Below are 23,775 nucleotides of genomic sequence, written 5' to 3' on the forward strand. Positions count from 1 at the left end.
GAAACAGGCCAGCCTGCAAGGCGCAATAGGTTAATAATAATAATAATAATAATAATAATAATAATAATAATAATAATAATAATAATAATAATAATAATCATCATCATCATCATCATCATCATCATCATCATCATCATCATCATCCCACTGTCGCGGTGGTGCATAGCCAACGCGCCAAGCCTTCAAGGTCGCACAGGACGCTTCGCCGACCGCTCGGGAGGGGGGGGGTGAGTGGAAGAGTTTGGGCACCTCCTGCCCGTGACAAAGATGGCGGAACCCCGTGGCCTCGCCCGGCCCTGGCAGCGCGGCCGGCTTGCCCTCGTCCAAGATGGCGTCCCCCTAGCCCCGCCCCCTTGGCCCGCAACAGCTGGGGAGTGGGGCCAGGAAGGGGGGGGGCGCGCAGAGAGGCCTGTCTGCTCTCTCTCTCGCGCTGCCCTTCCCGGACTTTGCCCCCCCCGGGCAGGCAGGGCTTCCCTTTCGGGCACCGAGCGGGGCAAAGGGGCAAAGGGGGCAAAAGGCAGAGCCATGCTGGCCTGGGCGGCGAGGACGATGGTGAGTAGCCTGAGGCTGGCACCCTAAGGCTTTGCCTGGCTTTTCTGGAGCGCGGTGGGGGTTATTGGGGGGGGGGAATAGGACAGGTGGCATTTGGGGTCCCTTGCAAGGACAAAAAAAAGGGGGGGAGATGGGTCCTATCCTGCTTTTGCAAAAAAAAAAATGGTGCCGAAGCGTGCAGTGTAGCCCCGAAGTTTGCTAAGGTTCCAATCTGTGTGTGTGTGTGTTTGTGTGTGTGTGTAAACACTCCCAAATATCTCTTACTTACGCACGCGCGCACGCACACACACACAACTGGACACACAAACACACACACACACATTGCTGGACCGATGGACAGACACACACACTACTGGACACACAAACACACACACACACACAAACACTGCTGGACGGACACACATACACACACTGCATTCTGGGGGTCGTGGTGCCCCCATGAAAATAATTCACATTTTTAAATGGATGTTCTTGATAGGGGGCCTCTCTTCCCCCCCCCATAAGGGGAGACCCCTGGCTGGAGCGGGGGGGGGGGGGAGGAAAATAAATGCAATTAATTCCCTTTCTTAGGCACAAGGGATCCAAGGGGGCTCACCGGCCGCTAGAACGGCACCGGCGATCAAAGTTTTTTTAAAAAAATCAAGGTGTTGTCGTTTGTGGGTGAAGACAACTTGGGTGTGGACGCTGACGAAACCAAAATAAACACGGGCACCTTAAAGGCTGGCTTTAAATTCCAGTGTGACCTTTTGGGGAGAAATCCACTGCCTCAAACCCAAGAGAGGGAGGCGATCCGAAAGGGAGGGGACCGTATCGTTATTGACTCAAATAATTAATTGCAATGTGGATGGCTTGTGTTTCCTGGTTTAAACGAACAGTTTCGTTCTTGCTGCGAGGTGCGAAGACAGCTGCAGGTGCCTTCTAAGCTTAACTTGTGTAAATAGACATCTCTTGCGTAAGTTTACCCTTAAACGTTTCTCGTCCCTTATCTTCTTTTGTCTCGTTTCTCTGGGTTTCCGGACACAGCCAGAAACACGGTTTCACTGTTCGATTTTGGAAAGTTAAGGATTCTTGTTATAAGGCAGACTTATTTGTATTCTCGAAGGCTTGTTTAGACTTATTGACTTACTTATTTTAAATATTCGTATGCCGCCTTTCTCCCCAAAAGGACTTCAAAGCGAGACCCAACGTTACAAAAAAAAAAAAATAAATTCTGGTCATTTCATCTTTCGAAGGATTGTTAGCATTTTTTTTTTAAATTTTGATATGTGAATCTGCGGATACAGATCCCGCGGATACAGGGGTCCTATGGTACATGCTCCCCTTTTTCTCTGTTTTATCCTCCCAAACACCCGGTCGAGCCAAGGTGGGGTTGGCGACTGGGTGAAATCGAGTTTTTCCCACGTCCACCTCCGTCCTACCGTTTCCGGTCACGGATTCTCCGTCGTGGCTTCGGGAGGAACGCTTTCGTTCCTGACCGTGGTTTATGTCGGTTGCAGGCGAGGCCATCGGGGATGCTGAAGCCGGTGGCGCTGAGGAAGCTGACGGGCAGGTACCTGGCCCACCAGCAGGAACTGCCCGCTCTCCCCGTCCCACCTCTCCAGCAGACCCTGGATCACTATCTTTTGGCCCTGCAGCCCATCATCAGCGAGGAGGAGCTGAGCCACACCAGGGCGCTGGTGGAAGAGTTTCGGAAGCCGGGCGGCGTCGGGGAACGGCTGCAGAAAGGCTTGGAGAGGAGAGCCCGGAAGCAGGAGAACTGGGTAAGGGGCTTCCCGAGGAAGAGCGGTGGGGTGTGTGTGTGTGTGTCAAATCTCGGAAGGGGGCTGTGGCCACGTCCTGCTTCGGCTAATGGCCCTCTCCGTGTTTTCATCCGAGCTCTCAGACTGGTGGCTGAAGACTGCGTACCTGGAGTATCGCCTGCCCGTGGTGGTGCATTCTAGCCCGGGGGTCGTCTTGCCCAAACAGGACTTCCAAGATCGACAAGGGCAGCTGAGGTAAAGCCGGGGTCGGCCACGGGTCACGGTTCGGATTGGCTGCGCCCATTAGGACCCTCTGTTGGATCGGTTCCAACCCTCTCCCCGCGGATGCTGAAAAACGTGGATAATAGTGAACACTAACAGCAAACACCAGAGACACCCATGCAATGCCTCGCGTTTGACGCTTCTGCTTTTTCCAGCATCCGCAGGGCGGGCGGGCTTCGAACCGATGCCCTACAGAGACCCGTTTTTTGACGGTACCTGTTATTAAACAGTAATCATTTGGCGTTGTGGGTTTGACGGGTGTATGGTGAGGCCTCGTCTACAGTCCTGGACGTTCTAGACACCACACTTTTTTTAAAAGAAGGAGGCCAACCGAAGGGAGCGAGTTCGGAAGAGGGCGACAAGGACGAGGAGGATCAGGGGAATGGAAACCAAGACTTATAAGGAGGAAAGACGGAAAGAACTGGGCAGGTTTAGCCGGGAGGGGAGATAATAGGATATCACTCTTCAAATCCTTGAAAGATGGAGGGGCAGGATCTGTCCTCCGTCCTCCCAGAGTGCAGGATCCGTCATCCTGGGCTCAAGCGTCAGGAAGCCAGATTTAGGTTGAATCTCCGGAAAAAAAAACTTCTCCACTGTTAGAGCAGTACGACATGACCTCGGGAGGCGTTGAGCGCTCCAGCGCGGGAGAACCTCGGACCACCTTCTTCCTAATCTGCTTTGATTTGGATTCTTGCCTTGAGCAGAGGGTTGGACCGGATGGCTTTAGATTCTGTGTTTCCGCGAAAGGTGCAAAGATTAAAAACAGTGACTGAGCAAAACCGGGCGAAGGGGTAACGGGCGAGGGCGATACGGCAAGAGATCGATCTTTCTTCCCGGTCTCGCTCGATCAATGTGCTGGGAGTTACAAAATCAGCACCCTGACCTCTGTACAGGATTCCCTCCCGCACACGTGCTTGGCCACCTCCCGCGCGCCCGTTCCTCTCTCTTGCAGCCGGGCGTATAAAAATACCAGCCAATCCACTGAAAGACCAAGAAGGGTGTTGGAACAGAAGAATTTCACCCCCCTGTCTTTGCAATCACACTGCGAGGTTCTAGGCTTGCCGACTCCGATCCGGCGCTGAATCGGCGCCCGGACCTATTTGATGTGACGGAATTTTATTTTATTGGGGCTGGTCATTCATTGACACCCCCCTCCTCAGGAATCTCTGCATGGAAGCAGGGAGAGAAAAATGCAAGAGGAATGTATAGGATGTATAGTGTTACGGTTATTTATATTGTTGATATTGTTAGGGGAAGAATATTTCATTTTTTAAGAACAGTGGGACCTCCGTATCCTCAAGGGATCGTTCCCACCTCCCAGTAGATGCTGAAAAATGCGGATCATAGCGAACGGAAAAAGAATCGGAAGCAATCCAGTTGGAAAGTTAAATTATTTTGCAGGAAACATGCTTAGGTTGCAACAAGCAGTGTGTTGTGTGCATGTTTCATGGGGGAGTCTGGATGCTCCACCTCTGTGTGAAATGGCCCAGCCCAGAAAAAAGTGTTGTTTTTTTTTTAATTAACTGAATGTTTAAATCAGCCCTCGTTTCCACCCAGGCTGGAATTACTCGTTTGCATCAAAAACCCCGCAGCCCAGATGTTTCGTGGGGGTTAACTGCAAGGACGTACAAACCTGTTTACAACACGGGTCCACTTTAATGGGATTCCCTTGCGTCATCGGGCGACTCCAAAGCCCTTGCTCCCCTCTCAGGGGGTGGGTTCCCCAAAAGCCTTCTGCTTGGGGAGCTTTCCCAAGAGGTGTCGAAAGCCGGCTCGAAAGCCCTACTGCAGTTTTTAAAAATACAGATCGGGCACCGTTCTTTAAACTGCAAAAACGTTGCTGAGAATTCCCGCCTGGATTTTCCAGAGGGTGTCGTTTTTGTCCCTGTTTTGGAATGCACAAAGGGAAGGCCTTTTTATTCGGTTGACATGATGAGTGAAACTGAAGCTAGCCGTTGGGGGGCATTTCAGCTTTTACCCCATTTCCTTGTGGTTTCCTTTGTATTTTAATTTAATTTAATTTTTTTTTAAAAATTATTTTCTGCAGATTTGCAGCGAAGCTGATCGAAGGCGCTTTGGACTTCAAGACCATGATCGACAAGTGAGTCTGGAGCACTTCCTAGTTCCAAGTTGGGCTCCTTCGTCATTAAAGAGAGGGTCGTATAGCTCAGTGGGTTGGAGCGCCTGGCTGCAGAGCCGGGCCAGGGGCCGGGTGTTTGGATTCCTGCCGTGCATCATAGCAGAGGGATCAGGCATGCGCAGCCACTGAGATTCTGAACAGCACAACCTTATAATTTTCACAACAAGGCGGCTCCCTCTATCCGCGGGATCGGTATCCACTGATTCACTTCTGCACTCTTAAAAACACTAAATAATTTTTTTTTAAAAAACAGGGTATATTGACCAGAACTCATTACTAGCAGGAGCCAGAGACCATGCAATGTAGAACATTTAATCCTTCCGCATTTTTTGGTCATCTGTTTGGGGGGGGCTTGGAACCAACCCCTTGTGAATACCACAGTCCATACTGAAACCGTCCCGTCCTGAATGTTTGTTGCCCAGTGAGACGCTTCCGGTGGAATATCTCGGCGGAAAACCCCTCTGCATGAACCAGTACTACCAAATTCTCTCCTCCTGCCGCATCCCGGGCCCCAAACGAGATTCCGTCGTGAATTACGCCAGAGGAAAGAAGCCTCCGACGCACATCACAGTGGTCCACAATTTCCAGGTATAGTGGCTGGCTTGGAAGCTGGCTCTGGGGGTCATCATGAGGCCGCCCTCGGTGTGTTCTTGATTCTGCCCCCCCCCATTTCCGCCTGGAGCGAAGATCTTATTTTTAAACCACCGAAAGTGCAGACAAGCGAGGATAAATAGGCTTTGAGGCCAGACGCTTTGCTTCCAAACCATGGGCTGTTTTTTTAATTTGGAAAGAACTCTGAAGACTGGTCCAAGAGTGGGCAGAGTTAAGGGTAGGGGGCCGGGCCAAGACAAAAGAACGCAGAGCCAGAGGTAGCTGTTGGAGTTATAGCAACCTCGTATGCTGCCTTTAGGAGGTATGGGTGGAGTTACAGCAACCTCGTATGCTGCCTTTAGAGTTATAGCAACCTCGTATGCTGCCTTTAGGAGGTATGTTTGGAGTTATAGCAACCTCGTAGGCTGCCTTTAGGAGGTGTGGTTAGGAGGGACCTTTCTGGATTGGGCTGACGGCCCGTCAATCCAGCAATAATCAAGTGTTCTCTCCTCCAAATTTAAAGAGACCCCCCCCACACCTCTTGAGTCACAAGCCCTGATCGCTCTGTTTCCCCACTCTTCCTCCCCGTTCCTGCCCTTCTCCAGTTTTTTGAACTGGACGTTTACGCCAGCGATGGGACCCCGTTGACCACGGATCAGATTTTTATCCAGCTGGAGAAGATCTGGAACACCTCGCTTCAAACCAACAAGGAGCCCATCGGCATCTTGACCACCAACCATCGCAACAGCTGGGCCCACGCCTATAACAACCTCATCAAAGGTCTGCCTCTGCTCCGCTAAAACGGTACCAACATTCCCCCAGTCCGTGAAAAAAACCGGTGGATTGTCTCTTCTTAAAGATTTCTATTGGCACCAAGCCCTCTTCCAGCCTTTAACAGCAAAAAAAAAAAAAAATCTCTAGACTCTGGAACTCCTTGCCACTGGAAGTCAGTCTGGCTTCGTAGCCAAGACCTTTCTCTTCAGGCCAGCTTCCCCTCCGTGACCGGCTGCTTGAGTGGGTTGTTTTAATTGCTTGTTATGCCTTTACTGCTTTGAATCTGTTTTGGGTTTGCTTATAATTTTTGTATGGTCTTTGATCCTTTTCAGTATTTGAATACTCCCCGTTGTTGGCTTTAATATTGTCTTTTAATGACGAAAGCTGTCCTTTTAAGGAGAAAGGCGGATGGAAAAGACCTTAAATAAATAAAAAAAGATTTCCCTTCCCTCCCCAGACAAAACCAACAAAGAGTCTGTGCGTTCAATCGAAAAGAGCATCTTCACCGTCTGCCTGGATGCCCCGATCCCTCGGGTCTCCGATGACATCTACCGAAGCCGGGTGGCGGCCCAGATGTTGCACGGCGGAGGAAGTCGATGGAACAGCGGAAATCGGTGGTTTGATAAAACCCTACAGGTGAGGGATGCGTGGAAGAGGAAATTACTGTACAGTAGAACCCGTGTATCTATGGGGGATCAGTTCCAAGGCTCCCTCACAGATGCTGAAAAAACGTGGATTATAGCAAACACTGTTTTAATAGCATACATTATACATAGTGTAGTCTCTGTCTCCCCCTAGTGTCCGGTTCTGATAATGACATTGATATTTTTCTAGTCAATGCTCTGCAGTGCATGGTCTCTGTCTCCCCCTAGTGGCCGGTTCTGGTAATGGCATTGTGGAAATATATTTCTCTAGGCAACACTGTACTTAATAAGCACTGGGGGGGTTTCAATTTGAGCCTTGAAATTCGCTGCTGCCCACAGAGCTCTCCAGAAAAGAATGCTAGCGACGCACAGTCCATTTTCAGCAGTGGCACATCCAGCTTCGGCACTGAGATTTGTTGCTTAGGGTGTTTCGCCCGTGCCGACTTCCCTCTGACGGCCTCCAATCTCCTTACAGTTTATAGTGGCCGAGGATGGCTCCTGTGGGTTGGTGTACGAACATGCGCCTGCGGAAGGCCCCCCCATCGTCGCCCTTCTGGATCATGTGGTGGAATACACGTAAGGCTCGGTCTTTTTTCCCCCGGAAAATTTTAATTTAATATTTTCAGAATGTGGATAAGTGAATCAGCGGGTACGGATCGCACGGATAGGAGGGACCTTAACTGTATTCAGAAATAGGCTGTTTTCTGCAGCCTTGTTGAGCCTGTGGCTTTCATTACTGAAGCCACCACCCTCGGTATTTCTTTCACGGTACGGTTTCCATCCCTCGCTAGAAAGAAACCGGAGCTTGTGAGGACCCCTATGGTTCCTTTGCCCATGCCGAAGAAACTGCGGTTCAACATCACGCCGGAGATCAAGGATGACATCGAGAAGGCGAAACGGAACTTGAATATGTGAGTCCGGCAGGGGTTGGGGGAGGGCGGGGAGACACTCTATAAATGGGGGGAAACTGCACAGCTTCGAAAGGAAGAGGTGAGTGTTTTAAGAAGTCCATGTCCAGGCAGTGTGGAGGTTGGGACAGCGTCTCCTAGTCCTGGTTTCCATTTTGTTAAGATTAAATGCATGGCAGTTGGAGGAAGCAAATCAAGCTTGTAGTACCGTCGCTTCTGTACGGTGACAGAGGAGGATGTCTTGAATTACAAATTCCCAGGTCTCAGCAAATATCTAGATCAAGACGTATACAGTAGCCCTCCCCTCCGTATCCACAGGGATTGGTTCCACGCTTCCTTCCCCGTGGATGCTGAAAAACACGGATAATGGCAAACGCTATTTTAAGAGTGAACGCGATACACCATATGCTCTCTGTCTCCCTCTAGTGGCCAGTTCTGGCAACGTCACCATTAGAAATCTGTTTTTTTCCTTTGTTTTTAAGATTTTCAGACCACGGAGAAAGGGATCACCAGATACTGATTCCGCTGATCAGGGGGGGCCTGTTGTTTGGAGAGGAGGATATACAGAAAGAGATGGAAAGGTTTCAAGACTTGATAGGAGGGTGTAGTGGGAAATCTGAAAAGTTTTTGCCTTAGAAGGCAAGGAGAGATAAATTTACACACACACGCTTCTGCCAAAACCCTAACGCTTTGGCCTATACACCCTTCGAGGCACGACATCCCTCTTTTTCCTTCCGTAGCATGGTGCAGGACTTAGACATCACGGCCGTCGTCTTCCACCACTTTGGAAAGAACTTCCCCAAGTCTCAGAAGATCAGTCCGGACGCTTTTATCCAGATAGCTCTGCAGCTGGCATATTACAGGTAAGCCTGGTTTTTGTCTCCCTCTTGTGGCCGCGTCTGGGAATGACATCGTGGAAGTAGATGCTATCCGTCGCTGGTCTCTGGCTCCCTCTAGGGAACAGTTCTGGGAACTTCATTGTTACAAATATCTATATTTTGGAGGGTATTTCCAGATCGTGGATAAGTGAATCAGTGGTTACTGATCCCATGGATAAGGGGGTCCCATTGCATTCTAAAAATAGTTTTAATGCCAGTTTTTTTAAAACTGAAGGCTGTCCAGAACACTTTATGGGAAGAAACTCCATGAACAAACGCAGCGTTGAATTGTACTAAAATGGGTTGATTGGGTTTTACAACTGTTCCAGAAATCCTTTGTCATCTACAAGGTGTACGGTTCCATCTCTCCTCTCCCCCTGCTTGATCCTCCCCTCCTCCTCACAGGATGTACAAGGAGGCCTGCGCTACTTACGAGAGCGCCTCGCTACGGATGTTCAGACTGGGCCGGACAGACACGATCCGCTCGGCTTCTGTGGATTCCTTGAAGTTCACGAAGGCCATGGATGACACTGGCAAGCCGGTGAGGGGGGGATGGGGTAAAGCAGAGCTTTAAACACACCCTGGAAATACACATGAAAAGGTATTTCTAAGGGTTTCAAAAAGTATTTTCAGACCGTGGGTTCACTGAACCATTGGATACCGATCCCGCGGATACGGGAGTCCTGCGGTAAACATTTGCCAATAAGTAGAACTCTAAAGAAAGGCTCTTGATGGCGCAATGGTCTAAAGGAACAGAAACCCGGCTGTTGAAATGTCGTTTGGTTGTAAACATGTTTTTCTGTTCGTCTTAGGACCCGGAGAAAGCCGAACTTCTGCGGAGAGCTACCCAAGCGCATCGGGCCTACACCGACATGGTGAGTTGTCCTTTCCTGAATCCATGTGCAGAAAGAAAGTCTCCAGATCTCCAGGCTGATGTGGAATTAGTTCTTAGCAGGGCGCAGTTGGACCGTTGGATCATGGGATACAAACAACAACAATATTTTGTTATTGTACCAGTTATCGTTGTAGCGGTGGTAACCTTCTTTTTCTAATATTACCCCCACACCGTTGTTGTTTTAAAAATTTATTGGAAAAGGGGGAAATCCATGTAAGGATGTTAGAAGGCGCTGAGCAGGATACAACATCAAGGACCAGAAAAAACGGCCATTCGTGAGGGTTCGTCGCTGTTCGCGAAAAGCGAATCCCGAGCTTTTACGAACTTTCTGACGAAACGAACCGTTTCGTGGTTCGTGCCGTCCGGGATTGCTAGGAGAGGTAGACTCTCCCACCGCACGAGTTAGAGACGCTAAACCTGCAGCAAGTCTGGCTAAAGAACGCATTCCTAGGAGGCACATGCTTTGGGGGGGGCTGTAACTCGGACGCCCGAAAAAATCCCTCTTTAAGGGAACGAGTTATTTTTTCTGCCTGGCTTAGTGCCGATTTCCACCGGTGGTTTTTTGGGGGGGCCCAGGGAGTAAAACAACTGCTTCCTTTTGGGAAGGAAAGCACCGCCAGGGCGAGAATGCTTTTTGTTATTCAGCTGCCACGATTTTGCGACTTGTCCGCTCCTCTCCTCTCCAGGCAATTACGGGAAACGCCATTGACCGCCATCTCCTGGGCCTGAAGCTGCAAGCCATCCAGGACCTTGTGAGCATGCCCGAGCTCTTCATGGATACCGCCTACGCCGTGGCCATGCACTTCAACCTGTCCACGAGTCAGGTAAAATGGGGGGTGGAGTCATTCAAGAGATGCGAGGGGTTCCACGAATCTTTGGAAGGAGGGCCGGGCGTGAGCGAATGAAATTAAGGTCAAAACCCAGTTGCTTGAGAGCCCTGAGGTTGTACAGGCCTGTGCGGCACGGGGCTTGCAGTTGGATGCCACGTTCGTTGAGACAGCTCCGTCCTGCCGAATGATGGGGTTTGTAGTCTGAAATGGGGATTGGAATGAACTGATAGAAAATCCGAACGCTGGGCTTCGGGAGAGCGTGCGAGAGCTCTCCAGCAGACCGCCCAAGCTATAATTTGTTGGGAACGGCCCAGAGAGCATCCGCACTATGTCTTTCGCTGCTGGTTTTGTTGGCTACTCCTGGTGGGAGTCGTAGTCCGGCGTCTGTGCCGTTGGGAGTGGCAGAAACGCACGGTTCTTGGGATGACCTGAAAAACAAGTCTCCAGCCAACGGTTTATAGTCTTGGCCAGAAAAAGCTAGAGAGCTCATCAAGGAGCTTCTGGGGGACCCCGATAAATGTCTGGGTTTTCTCCCGCTGGCCTTGTAGGTTCCGGCGAAGACCGACTGCGTCATGTGCTTCGGTCCGGTCGTCCCGGACGGCTACGGCGTTTGCTACAACCCGATGGCCGACCACATCAATTTCGCCATCTCGGCCTTCAACAGCTGCGCCGAAACCAACGCCGCCCGGATGGCTCACTACCTGCAGAAGGCGCTCCTGGACATGCGGCAACTGCTCCAGGAAAATCCAAAATCTAAACTTTAAGGGGAAGTCCGAGGCGGAAGCCTCGCGGTTCCCTGCCACGTCCCTTCCGAGGCCCCGTTTTGGTATCCTTTTTGACGGTTCGGCAACCGTCGGCAAGCACCTTATCGTGGCCGGGAACGGAGAACCGTCGCCTCCGGAACTCGGAAAGGGTCTCAGCGCTTTTCCCCAGCGTGGTGCCGAGGGATACCCCACCACCGGAAGGAAACGATCCGCTCTCGGCCGCTGGTCAGCAACGTCAGACGAGCATCTTATCGTAGCCCGGAATAAGGAAGCGTTCTGTTTGCGTTTTTGCTGTGGAAGCCAGAATTTTTAACAATGTGTTCTTCCTCTTCCCACGGGCCGATCCCAGAGGCAGGGGAGTTAGGAGGAGGAGTTTAAATGACAGTCGGACCCCTCCCTATCCGCGGGATCGGTGTCCCCGGGTTCACTTACTCGCCGCTAAAAATACTAAATTAAAAAAAAACCAGGAAAACCTATTTATATATATATATATTTCCAGGGTGTATTTGCCAGAATTGGCCACTAGAGGAGGCCAAGACGGTGCCGTGTGTAGCGTGCCATACTTCCGCATTTCCCAGCATCCGCAGGGATGCTTGGAGCCGATCCCCAGCGGATACTGTGGTCCGACTGTACTCTAAGCTTCCTCTGGATTTTGCCAAATCCTTACCTTTCCTGTCTTTTGCCTTCGGGCCGCTTGGCCCAACAGTTCTAGGCCCGTATTGGCATGCCTTGGGTTTCCCATCATTGCATCGCTTGGCGTGGCTTCCAAGCCAAGGGCGTCCGCTTGTTCTTCGGCTCTCTTTTCGGCGCCCGCCTGGACGGCAGAGTCCGTTTGCCTCCACCATGCTCGGTCTCTGCACTCTTTCTACACCTCGAGGCGCCTTAGCTCCCTGCTGTATCCCTCCAGTCTTTCCAGATGTGTCTGGAAAGCTCTCGCTGGCCACCAGTCACTAGAATTCTGTGGTTCAAGCTCTTCTGTGGTGGTTGTACAGATGCTCACTGACGACAGCTAACGATTGTTCAAGTCAAGCACTGTTGGCGTGAGTGGCTTGTGGTGTTTTTTTTCTCTTCCTTTCAATGGCCCTGCTGTGTGTTTATAATTTGGAAGCCCCCATCTTGCCAACAGCCTTTGGTTTTTATTTTATTTCACGCTGGCAGCTTTCATACTCCGGTAGGGTCCCCATATCTGCGGGATTGGTATCCGCTGATCCACATATCTGCGGTCTGAAAATATTAAGAGAAACATCCTAGAAATATAGATTTCTAAATAAGTTAACAGAATTGGCCCAAAGAGGGAGACAAAGACATGTATAGCGTTCACTATTAAAATAATGTTTGCCATTATCCACGTTTTTCAGCATCCACAGGGGGCAGGGCTTGGTACCGATCCCCTACGGAGATACGGGTGTGTGTGTCCTACTGTATTGCCGATGTATCTGGTTTAACCAAATCTCATTATTAACCTGCCCTCTGTTTTAATTTCTAGTGCAGGGAGTTTTAGCGCTCCGCTCGCTGGTCTCCGTATCTGTGTGAGGGAGGGAATTAAATGAATGTAATTGCCTTAATTGCTTCAGGACCTCTCAGTTCTTGTCCAGTTGATTAAGGACTCTTCCCCCCCCCCCCATCGTTGCCATGTTACCTTTGAAAGCCAAAGCAGAGGAAGGAAATTTCACTAAATTTGTTTGCACTTTGAAAAAAATGTGAACAGATGGATAATATTTTCCCCCAAAGAGTGTTCTGTATGCAGGAAGTGGCGAAAGAGTAGACCTTTGGTCTAGATGGGCGGGATAGAAATCTAATAAATAAATAAAATAAAACAAAGCTTAAAAAGCTGGATTCATACCCTTAAAAGCTATGGCTTGCAACCGGCTGAAGCACCCTCAAGGTGTGCCAAATTAATTTAGATTTCTCTCACCCTCGCCTCTTCGTTCTTGGTATTATTGCATTTTCTGTCATGTCAATGTTTACCAGGTCACTCATGAGGGCCAGAAACTCTTCATCTTGTGGAAGCTGAAAGCAATTAAAACCCAACAACTAGGAAAGTGCCTTATCTTACCCAAGGGGGAAAGGGTGATTTTTTTTATTTTAAGCGTGTAAACTGTTTACAATATATATTTGTGAGTAATATTTGAAATGCTGGGGGTTTAACCCTTGATTTTCCTATCGATCTTTTAAGAAAGATTGTGATGATCAGATTTGTGTTAAGGATTCCGATAAGCCACTACATACGCACTAGTTTTCCATATAAAAATATATAAATATATGGCATGTTAAAAGCATGAATAGAAAAATAGCTGTTCTGCTATTCTGCAGCGGTTTGCAGCTAGCTGACTAAGCAATTAAACACCCCTGCTTAATTAACAAGGGAGGCAACATTTTTGGATGTGTGTAAATTTGGGCTGCTCGCGGCGATGTGTTTGCAGATCCGCACGAATTGTAAACGATACTAATTCTTCTCGTGGTTTTGGATTAAAAAATAATAATATATGAATGGGCTTTGGAAGATGCCGACATGCTGTGTTGTGGAATTTAACGCATTTAAGGAGGAACAGAGTCGGGGTGGTGGCTACAAGAATAAGGATGTACAGATGGGTGGAACGGTAGCCTTACAACTTGCGTGCAAATCATTTTGTATAGGAGGTTTTGAAACTCTTAAGATTCAATGGGCCTACTCGAGTGGGATTTATCTGCACAGCTTGGAAGGGACCCTCGGGCCTCATCCAGTCCAGCCCGTCAAAGGAAAGAATCGAACTCCCAACCTAACCACGGAGCTACCAAGCCATTCACCGCCACTCCAAGCTTATCAGGGGAAGGATAGCTATAAATGTCACAAAGAAACCGGGAGGACATGACCATAAAAACTCTTTTATTGAGTATGTAAAAGGTTTGGGGTAGTGGGAAAGGGGAGGGGGGGAATCATTCTAAACCATTAAGAACATAGCAACGTCTTAACAGTGTCTTCTTTTAAGCTTTTTTCTTTCTTTTTTTGCATTTTAAAAAAAGTTTTCAGTAGTGTAGGTGGCTAATTAAGGGAGTGGAGCAAAATGACCGTGGCGAAGAATGGACCGAATCGATGATCATATATTTTGAAATTTGATAAAGGGGGGGGGAAGTGAAATCAAAGGGGTTCCTTATAAAGCAAACAGATCGGACAAGTTCTGGAATGAGCAAGTGGAAAGAAGAAGAAAAAACGGTTACGAAGTTAAACATCGTGGATTTCTGCCACTGTGTCGACACACCCATGCACACCCGTGCTCGCCTTCTGCTACCCCAGGCCCCCACTGTGTGTGTGCAATTAATTCACTAGGTGTTAAAAGCAACCCCTCCTAAGCAGCTTTTCTTAAAACTGATGCAAACTGCAGCTGGTCTTTGACCAAGATGCTTTGAACAGTCGTGGAAAATTAACACAATTTTTTTAAAAAAGGCCGCTGGCCATATCCTGCTCTTCAGCCCCAGGCAAACCCACAGTCCGCTCAACGTTCCTGAGTGGATATTTAACGAGTGACCGGCGCAATAGCACACATGATCCGACAGACACCCTCCGCTTCACCCCACCCCTTTTTGCAAAGAACAGATTGTTTTTTTAAAAAATAATAATAAATATTGTGTTATCCGGCATGCTGCAAAAAGGGAAAAAAATTCACTAGAAAAGAGTCACAGAACTATATATGGGTTCCTCCCCCCCGCCTCACACCGCCTCTTCGACTAGGCACTAGGGAAGTTCTCCAAGCACCCCCCCTTTTTCTCAGCCCCCCGACTTTAAAATTCGCAGTTAAAGCCGAGGGGGCGCCGGCGGGTCATGCAGAATTCCCACTGAAACGGGTGGGTTGCCCGAGAGCGCCGGCGGGCTCGCCAGTAAGCCCACGTGCTTCAAGGGGACCTGGGCAAGAGAGATTCCCAGGAGATCCTTTCCAAAGTGAGTAAAAGTCTTTGCATCTAATATATATTAAAGGGAGGGGTTTTGTGGGGGGGGGGGGTTCCCCCCCTGTTCCTGTTCAAATCCTCAACATGCAGCAAGGTTTCATCCAGCGCGTTGGAAAAGGCCTCTGGGCTTCGGGGGTGGTCCCTGTCTGGTCCTTTGGTCCGTCTCTTTAAAGGCTTCCTTGGCCTCGCTCCTAGCTCTGTACAGGTCATTTCATCTCCGCTCTGGCCCCTCTTCGCTCGACAGAATGACGCGGTCCAAATCCTGAGCCTTACGGATTCACTGCAGCTTGGTGCCCAGTTTACGTTGTCGGTTCCTGCGGTGAAAGAGAGGGGGGGGGAAAACACATTGGTGGAGAGAAGCCGGGCTTATAAACTGCCCTCTCTGGGCCTCCAAGAGGGGTCACAGTTAAGGGGGGTGGGGAAGAAGCACCTTTGCTTTAATGGAAAGGAACATCATTGGGGGGGGAGATGGAACAAGACAAGAGTAAAGAAAGGAAAAGCCGTTTCCCCTGCTACCACCGCCTTGCTTCAGGGCTTCTGCCTCACCTGGCTTCTGCTCTGGTGACGGTGTATTCAAACCATAGGATGTTTGGAATGAGGCTAGCATCTCGGATTAAGAAGAATTCAGCCAACGGCCTAAAAACGGGGTGCAGAGCGATTAAGGAACTTGTTACACAAAGCATATGAATTCAGCTAACTTTCCATTTTGAGATCCCTGCCAAAAATAGACATGAACCCGGAAAACGGTCATTCGTGACGGTTCCCGGTTAGCCACGAACCAACCGGAAAAACCAAACAGATTCGGCATTCGGTTTCCGGCTTGTGCTCGGCGGGGGGGGGAGAGCTACTGTCAGCGGGCACGGACCTGACACAAACGAACCGCAAACCAGTTCGGGTGCTGGGGAGGGTTCGCGATCGTTCATAGTTAGCCATGAACCATCACGAACCACTGTTTTAAAGGTTAAAACACCCCAAAAGCTGAGGAGGACTCACCAGGCCGCTATCCGTGGGAACAACGGGGTTAAGATCTCCTGCGTCAAGACGAACCACAGGACGGCCATGATGCTACCCACCGCTCCTCCGTACGCCACCTGGCTCCAGGTGTGGTAGAGCAGGTAGACCCTGGGGGCAGCAGGGAGGCAGGAATGTCAGGCTAAGAGGGGTGGTCAAGCCAGGGACCCCAAAGCAGCCACCAAAAGGGAAGCCACGTACCGGCTGTAGGAGACCAGAAAGGCCACGATCAAGAGGCAGAGGGACAGGACGTGTCTCCAGAGTAAATCCAGAAACCTGGCATTGTTGGTTTGGTGCATTCTGGGGGACAAAGAGATGGAACGGAGTTGGCAAGCTGGAAATCAAAACCGGCGTCCGGCCGGACCTATGGCAAACGGGAGTCTTAAAATTTAGCTACCCCGGGAGAAAGACAGGCTATGAAATAAAGAGCTACGTAAACAAGCCGTTTCTGCAACCTATTTTCCCCCTGCATGAGTTTCTGTGCAATGCAGAAAAACAAAAGAGGCAGGAACTTCTTTCTACACGGTTTTCAAGACATGAAATTGCAAAATAGGGCCTTCAAGGAAACATCTTGAAAGCGACGCGTGAAACAATGCATTGCACTGTGCCGAAATGCAGGAATTCTTCATGATTCTCTTGTTTAGGGTTAGGAATCCACTCTTCTTCTCTCAAAGCTTAAACCTGCTCCGTTCTTTCACTCTTTTCCTCCGAGGGCTCGGTTTCCACCCCCCCGATCCTCCTCGCGACCTTCCTCTCGACTTGCTCCAGTCTGTCATCATCCTTCTTAAAGGGCGGTGTCCGGAACAGGCAAACACCCCCCCCCCAACCTGCCAATGCTGAAGGCAGAGCCGTTTACCTTAAATAGAGGAAGAGGAAAGAGTAGACGGCAAAAAACCATATGAACTGAGAATGGCTGGAAGGCATGGCGTACTTCGAATAAACCGACAGGTGGATTTCTGGGCCGGGAGGGAAGAAAGAAACACAGCGGTTAGTGGATGCAGCTTTGGCAAGAGACAGCAAAGACTCAAGCCCTCTCCTGTATCCGCTCGTTGTGGGAAATATGACTTTTCCCACCCTGATATCCCACGGATCAGAATGGGGGTCATCTCAGCCACCGTGATGGCAGAAATGATGGCTATTTCAGCACCGAAACCACTGAAAAACACCAAAAAATGAAAAAAAAAGAGAATCCAATGGGTAAATTACGTATCTCCTGCCCCCACGGATACACATGGATGTCCCCATGGGGTTTGTGCCAACCCTCCCCTTCCACCTCCGTTGGAAGGCGATTGAGAACGGAAGCTACCTGAACCATTAAGACCCCCCCCCCTTCATCCACGGGATCGGTATCCACTCATTAACTTCTCCCTAGTCTGGAAATCTTGAAAATATTAAAAGAAAAATCCCCGGAATATACATGTCTAACAATGAAGTTACCAGAACTGGCCAGTCGAGGTAGCCAGAGACCAGACTATGTGCAGCGTTCGCTATTAGAATGGCATTCTCTATAATCTGTGTTTCTCAGCATCAGGAGAGGGGGCTTAGAAGTGATTCCCTGCGGATATGGGGGTCCTTTTATTTCTTATATTTATTTATTAGTTTTATTTACATGCCACGTTTCTCCCAACAAGGGACCCAGATTTACAAAATTACTTTTTTTGTAATTCACATTCTTTAAGCAGGGAACTGAGTTGCCTCCTGCTGCCTCCCGCCACCCAAACCTGGTCCCCCCCCCCAGCTGTGTTCTACCTGCACAAGGCCGGGGCTCCTGGATAATATTCTTAATTATCCAATTCACACCCTCGTTGAGTGACAGGCCTCCCAAGAATGAAATCTGGAGAAGAACAGGGAGAGAATGGAGATGCTCAGCCCGTCTGACTGCAAGCCACCCATCGTGTTTAATCAATGCATTTCGTTCAATTAAAAACATCCAAATCAGAAATGAGTAAGGTGGCGGACAAAAGATAAATACAGGTAACTGGGGGACAAGGGAAAGGATAAAACAGCAAGGATACGGCCAGGAGATCATCAGAAAATGAACCCAAAATGGGCAGACTGTGAGGGGGAGGCATAGAACTTACCGTGTGAAGCTCCCTCTTGAAAATGATGAGTGTCACAAAGCCAACAATGATGAAAATGGGACCCAGGCTCAGGTAGGCAAGAATATGACCTGTGAAATCACCTAGTGTGGGAGAGAGAAAGAGAAAGACAGATCAAACCATGCCCGAAGAGACCCTCGCCTGTTATAAAGGGTTCCTGACTTCCTTATCCTCAAGCAGCCTTGGGAACTCACTACCACAAGATGTGCTAAAGCCGCTCGTTTCACATCTTCCAAAAAAAAAAAAGAAGGAAGGAACTGAAACAATACGAGGAACCCAACGGCACGCCTCATGTTCCAAATGGCTCAAGCGACACGAAGCTTAGAATTAGGCGGAAGATCAGGGAAAACTTCCTGTTAGAGCAGAATGACAGGGGAACCCATAAGGAAGTTCACTTGCAAATGGACAAAAAGAAAAAAAAATCAAAAGGCAGAGAGAAGAATGGGAACAACAGATGTAGGAGGGCTCTTTAAGTCTTCTCGAAGCCAGGGTGATATATGGGTTGGTTTCGGGGTCTGGCTGGAAATCAGCCCAGATACGTGGGATCGAATCTCCAGCCCCTAAATTCTCTCCGCTTGGTCTGCTCTACAGGACTGTTGCGCAGACCAACAGGGGATTAGCAGCCGCTGGGGAAAAGGAGGTTAAAAGAGAGAAAAGGCCGGCAGACTCCTCTGAGCGCCAGAGGGAAAATGTGAGAATGGCCACAGCCGCCTTGTTGAAGTACAGAAACGGAGCTAGTGCGGGAAGACGAACGAGACCACATCCTTCTCACACAGACGGGCCGGCCACTTGCGTTTCCTGCCCTAGATGGGCTTGTGGGAGAATTTCTGACGGCGAGCGATAACTGGACCGGCGGGTTCTGGGGGGGCGGGCGTTAATCGTCTTTGTCTCCCCGAGACAAAGATGCTATACATTTAGATATATAGCATCTAAATGTGGGGACCCAGGAGAGGGCCTTCTCTGTGGCTGCTCCTTTGGACTCTGGAACTCCCCGCCACCAGAGGCCAAGCTGGCACCCATCTTAGCTGCCTTTCCGCAAAACAGGCGAAGACCTTTAACTGGAAGCCGCCTTCGGTCCTTTTAAAGAGAAAGGTGGGGTAAAAAAAATATTTTAAACAAATAAATAAAGGGCAGCCTCCCACCAGAAGGATCCCTACAGGCCGAGGAAACAACGAAAGAGGATCTTTGTCCAAACACACACTTTTTTCTGCCCAAGGAAGGCGGCGCAGATGGACCCACAGCTCGATTGCACACCATTATTATTATTATTATAAGATTGTGTAGACACAGCTTCAGTAAATATTTCTAAATCTTAATGCAACACAATGCCTGGTCGCAAAACACCAACACTGAAGCCACACCTTGTAAGCTTCTGGACAACGCTCGGCCCCTGCTATTTATCCTGAGCACCTGGTATGTATTCGGAGGGAAGGGGCCTGCAAATTCAAAAGTCGAATTTAATTCTTATTATTCGTGGACCACTCTCACGGCTTCATCGTTAAACCAGGAGAGCTTTTCGGGAGGACATCAGGACGAGGAGCCGAAGCCAGAATTTTTTTTAACACAACAAAAAGCCAACTCTTGTTGCACAGATGGGCTCCTTCCCGCCTTCCTGACCCCGAGCAGCCACTTCTTCCCTCCTATTTATTAATCATGACGCTTTTCTGGCTGCCTGACTTCGTAATTGGCTCTGATCTCCCCAGGTCGGAGCTGCAGGTAAAGTTTTGATGGTGAAGAGCATCTGTCACCCTTTAAACAAGAGTCGGGTCCAGAGAATGAAAGAAAAAAGAAAAAAAAACCTAAATTATGTCTTTTTATAGTCCCTGGAAAAGGTGGTGCAGGAATATCTGCATTTCTAAACATCTGTAATTATTATACATTCGTTTGCTTATTTTATGTATTATGTTTTTAAGCAGCTGAATGACAAAGATGCTCTACTCTCTCTCTCTCTTTTTTTTTTTTTGTCCATCTGAAATGGTTCTGGGATGAAACCAAGCTGGAATGATTTCAACCTCGCATGCTGCCTTCAGTAGGATTGTCCGAGAGAGACCTTTCTGGACTGGGCTAACTGCCCGTCAATCCAGCAGGGACCAAACTGGTTGGTCCCCTGCCCCTGATTTCAAAGAGAGCCCCGCCTCTCTGTTTAAGGGTCTTTCCCCCTCTCTTTTAAGTCAGCAGTGTGGATCTGTGCTCTGCGGGGGTCTGTTGGAAGCAGGCTGCAAGCCCGTTGCAGCAAACCAGCTATACGTTGGTGCGGTATGCTGTTTTTGAGCGATTCAACGGTGAGCAGGTGAAATCTTTTTATCCTTTCTCTTACCAATGTCTCAGAATTATTGAGACTGTAAGTGCCAGTTGAAAAGAAATAGCGCCTACATTGCTCATTAAAGACCCTTCAAATTTTTTAGGATTTTTTTTTCAGAGGGACGGATGTTATATGTCCCACCCGGGTACAGGCCCACTTCTCAAGCTAAACTTCTCAGCCCCCCCGCCTTCTGCAGGACTGTAAAGTTTACAGCCGCGTCCATATACGGACTTTGCCTCCCCTCCCCAGGCCGATAGGAATATTCTCCAAGATTTCAGAGAGGTGCCTGGCTTTGCCCCAGCTGGAGACGGAGAGGCTGAACTTGAGAGACTTTCCACGCGCGCTCTGTGCCCTCTAGCAGCGATCTACGCTTTCCAAAGTGCGCAGGGTGTGGTTTTGCAGAGTCTTTTCCACCGCTCGTCCTTTTAAATGATTCAACGCTGCCATTAGTTAATGCAGGAAAAGGAGAAGCAAAAAAATAAAAGTGCTTGCAGCCACCCTGAAAGCAATACAATCCTCTTCTGCTTCTAGCCCTGCCCCACCCCATGCCAAAAATCACGAGAAGAACTGATGTTAGAGACAAATGAATGCACACAGACACGTTTTCCAAAATACAGCCAACTTGCGGGCGTAAAGCCATCCCCCACTTGATGCAGGAAACGCGAGACTAGGGTGCTATATACCAGAAAGGAATAAATAATATATGTGCTGTCTTTTTTTATAGCCACAGTGCGTCTAACTCCCAATGTGCTTAGTGGCTGGAGAGGGGAAAAAAGAAAGGAAATGTGATACCAAAGCATGGGCTTGCTTAGAAATCCCCCACCCTGTTATAACGGCCTTTCCACTTATCTCCAAGTGGCTTCCTCAGCAAAATGCATTATACACTTTCCACTTTCAGTCATGCAAGAGCCGGGCGCTGGCATTCGGAATGAACAACAGAACCGAGCCCTGCCCTGTTTTAAAGATTCATGACCCACGTACAGAACAGGCATACGCGAACAAAACTGGGAGGTTCGTTTACAAAGGATCAGCCTGGCCCTTAATCGCACCACCTTAAGGCTCCCCAAAAGTCTCCCATCGCTTCGTCGCTAGGATCTATCACAATGAGATCTGATTTACTAAGCTGTTTTAGCTTACTGTCTATATGGAGCCTCCGGGTGAGAAAGAATCCACAGGACAGCTTAAAACCCTTTCAAACAAGTTGAACAGTTTAAATTGCTTAGATGCCACATGTCTGAAGTGAGGCTCTAACTGTCATAGGCGACAAAGGCACGAAGCGGGGGGGGGGGGGGGAGGCCAGCTTCTACGAGACCGAACACCCCGGGAGCTCACGCACATGGCAGAGAGGCAGCCCCAGGCTTATTAAAGCACGTGCCGTTCGGAGGCATATCGGCCGAGATCCTGGAGCCATGCAATCTGCCTGGATCAAGGAGGAGAAATGCACAGCCTCCCAAGGGTTTATGCTCCCTATCCTTATCCATCAATGTTGGACTTCCCCCCCCCCTTCACTGAAGAGTCTTCTTTAAGGATGGGGGAAGTTGCAATCGGACACCAGCCGGATGGCTCCACACAGCTCATGATGATATTTTCTGTGCCATCAAGCTGGAAGCAACTTCTAGTGCAAGTAAAAGGGCTTTCAACCTAAGTGGGATTTTTAAGGAGTGGCTTGGCTCTTTTCACCACGACCTCAGTGAGTTCCGATGGCCAAATGGGGATTCGAACCCAGGCCTGCAAAGTGCTAGTCTGTCACTCTATTTCTGCACCACATTGGGGTGTGTGCGCATGCGCGTGCTCTCTGCTGTCAAGTCGGAACTGATTACTAGCAAACCTGCCGGTGCTTTCCGGACGTTTAAGCGATTCGACCAGTTCCACTCCCCCAAGTGAGTTTTCATGGCTGAGGAGGGATTTGAAACCTGTTCTCCAGAGTTCTAGTCCGTCACTCTGTCCATGCCACTGCCATGAGCGCAGTCTGACCAAATCAGACCCATAGCCTGCTTCCTATCCTTCAAGCACCCGTGTGTGTTTTAATGTAGAAAGTATAGGTTGCCAGTTCCGGTTTGAGCGAGTTCCCATCGCCGAGTGGGGATTCAAACCATGTTCTCCAGAGTTCATCCATCACTCTATCCACTATACACACACACACACACACACACATGGGTCTCAAGAATAATTCCATGCGTTTTGTGCTGTCAAGCCAGAACCAATTTACCTAAGAAGGCTTTCAAAGTAAAGGAGATATTTAAGGAGTAACTTTACCAGTTCTCATTTTCAAGGGCTGAGCAGGGATTCGAACCCGGGGCCCCAGGATCCCAATCCATCACTGCAACCATTGCACCACCCCAGGAATCCTGACCACTCCTTAGGTGGCCCAAATAAGGCATTTTTTAAATCTAGGTACCCTCATCTGGATGGACATCGCCTCCATATAAACAAATCCCAAGGGAGGGGGGTTTGCAAAGATCTCCCGAAATGTTCCTTTTCGGGGGACTACAACACCCAGAAGCCTCCAGCTAGAATTGTGGGGATGATGGGAATTGTGCAAAAAAAAAAATGCAGCAAGCTCTCCAAGGCAGCTAATTCTTGCAAATTGAGGGGAAAGGGAGGGAAGGCCAGGAGGTGGATGATGGCATGCAAAGGGGTCCCAAAAACTGCAGCGCCAGGAAATAGGCAGAGAAAAAACGCCCCTGGAAATTCTAAGCCCAAAGGGTTCCGCGCATGCGCGTTCCCGCAGCAGCGCGGCTCCCTATCTGGCAGCCCGGCAGAGCGCCCAGCGCGCATGCGCGGCGGCCAACTATCCAGCGCCTCGCCTCTATGGCTCACTATTTAGCAGCGCGGCTCCCACCCGAACTCCCTCCGGACCTTCCTTGGAGCCCACGCCCGGCTCCGGAAAGGGAGCGGCCGGCCCAAAAGGGGAGGCCCGGGCGGCGGTTTTACCTGCTGGGTACTCGACGTGCGTGAGGGAGACCGACTTCCACAGCACGGGCCGCGAGCAGTCTCCGACGGCGGCCATCTTACCCGGATACCGGGCCGGGCCGCCCCAGCCAATCGGGGGGCACACACGCGGGGCGGGGCGGCCAATGGGCGTGGGCGAGAGGACCCGGCGAGCCAATCGTGGAGCTCAGCAGGTGAGGCCTGGGGGGGAGGCGATCTTCAGCTACTACAACGCCTCGCCGCCCAACCGCCTTCTGGCAACCCCTCAGCCAATCAGAACGAGCCCCTCTTCCGAGTCCAACCCACCGCAGGGCGCCAGGTAGAGAAGAGGACCAATGGTTGGCGAGGAGGGGAGGCGGCGGCGCTTTGCGATTGGTTGAGAGAGCTCGCCACTCACCGAGTTGGAAAACGCACTCCTCCTTTCCCCCTCCTTTGCTAGCGCCCTCGGCTTCCGCCAATCAAATCACGAGGAGTGGGGATGGCGGGCTCAAAGCGCCGTTCGACTGAGAGA

At 49.8% G+C, this 23,775-nt stretch overlaps 2 protein-coding genes across 5 annotated transcripts; one reads left to right on the forward strand and one right to left on the reverse strand.

Annotated features, from left to right (window-relative positions):
• Nucleotides 1-368: 368 nt before the first annotated feature.
• Nucleotides 369-11,249, forward strand: CRAT (carnitine O-acetyltransferase). Of its 4 annotated transcripts, none has more exons than XM_020794852.3 (14): nt 370-552; nt 2,049-2,312; nt 2,428-2,546; nt 4,621-4,674; nt 5,136-5,301; nt 5,910-6,084; nt 6,536-6,714; nt 7,198-7,298; nt 7,514-7,633; nt 8,371-8,493; nt 8,914-9,049; nt 9,321-9,383; nt 10,090-10,227; nt 10,782-11,249. In XM_020794852.3, exons 1-14 carry the CDS (start codon nt 526-528, stop codon nt 10,995-10,997), a joined length of 1,881 nt encoding a protein of 626 aa, XP_020650511.3. In that variant the 5' UTR covers nt 370-525; the 3' UTR covers nt 10,998-11,249. The 4 variants fall into 4 exon arrangements, with proteins under 4 accessions (XP_072841245.2, XP_020650511.3, XP_078238850.1 ...); XM_078382724.1 differs by having other exon boundaries at nt 371-552; nt 2,187-2,312; XM_078382725.1 differs by lacking the exon at nt 370-552 and adding an exon at nt 1,417-1,504.
• A 2,593-nt stretch (nt 11,250-13,842) lies between these two features.
• DOLPP1 (dolichyldiphosphatase 1) lies at nt 13,843-23,457 on the reverse strand. The gene is made up of 8 exons (XM_072985146.2): nt 23,268-23,457; nt 18,014-18,114; nt 17,682-17,766; nt 16,789-16,888; nt 16,134-16,232; nt 15,915-16,043; nt 15,468-15,557; nt 13,843-15,235 (listed from the first exon to the last, which is right to left on the reverse strand). Exons 1-8 carry the CDS (start codon nt 23,341-23,343, stop codon nt 15,199-15,201), a joined length of 717 nt encoding a protein of 238 aa, XP_072841247.2. The 5' UTR covers nt 23,344-23,457; the 3' UTR covers nt 13,843-15,198.
• Nucleotides 23,458-23,775: the final 318 nt, after the last annotated feature.

Source organism: Pogona vitticeps, chromosome ZW-PAR, assembly GCF_051106095.1.
Source record: "Pogona vitticeps strain Pit_001003342236 chromosome ZW-PAR, PviZW2.1, whole genome shotgun sequence".
In the NCBI taxonomy this organism is placed as follows: Eukaryota; Metazoa; Chordata; class Lepidosauria; order Squamata; family Agamidae; genus Pogona; species Pogona vitticeps.

What these genes read in the sequence shown, in the direction of transcription:
- CRAT (XM_020794852.3), top strand. Translation starts at nt 526, where the DNA reads ATGCTGGCCTGGGCGGCGAGGACGATG. An exon ending in CCCGGAAGCAGGAGAACTGG is followed by an intron (nt 2,313 to 2,427) that starts GTAAGGGGCTTC and finishes TTTTCATCCGAG; the next exon opens with CTCTCAGACTGGTGGCTGAA. An exon ending in GATCATGTGGTGGAATACAC is followed by an intron (nt 7,299 to 7,513) that starts GTAAGGCTCGGT and finishes ATCCCTCGCTAG; the next exon opens with AAAGAAACCGGAGCTTGTGA.
- DOLPP1 (XM_072985146.2), bottom strand. Translation starts at nt 23,343, where the DNA reads ATGGCCGCCGTCGGAGACTGCTCGCGGCCCGTGCTGTGGAAGTCGGTC. An exon ending in GGAGCCCCGGCCTTGTGCAG is followed by an intron (nt 16,889 to 17,681) that starts GTAGAACACAGC and finishes CTCCCGGCCCAG; the next exon opens with AAATCCACCTGTCGGTTTAT. An exon ending in TTCCCACGGATAGCGGCCTG is followed by an intron (nt 15,558 to 15,914) that starts GTGAGTCCTCCT and finishes CCCCGTTTTTAG; the next exon opens with GCCGTTGGCTGAATTCTTCT.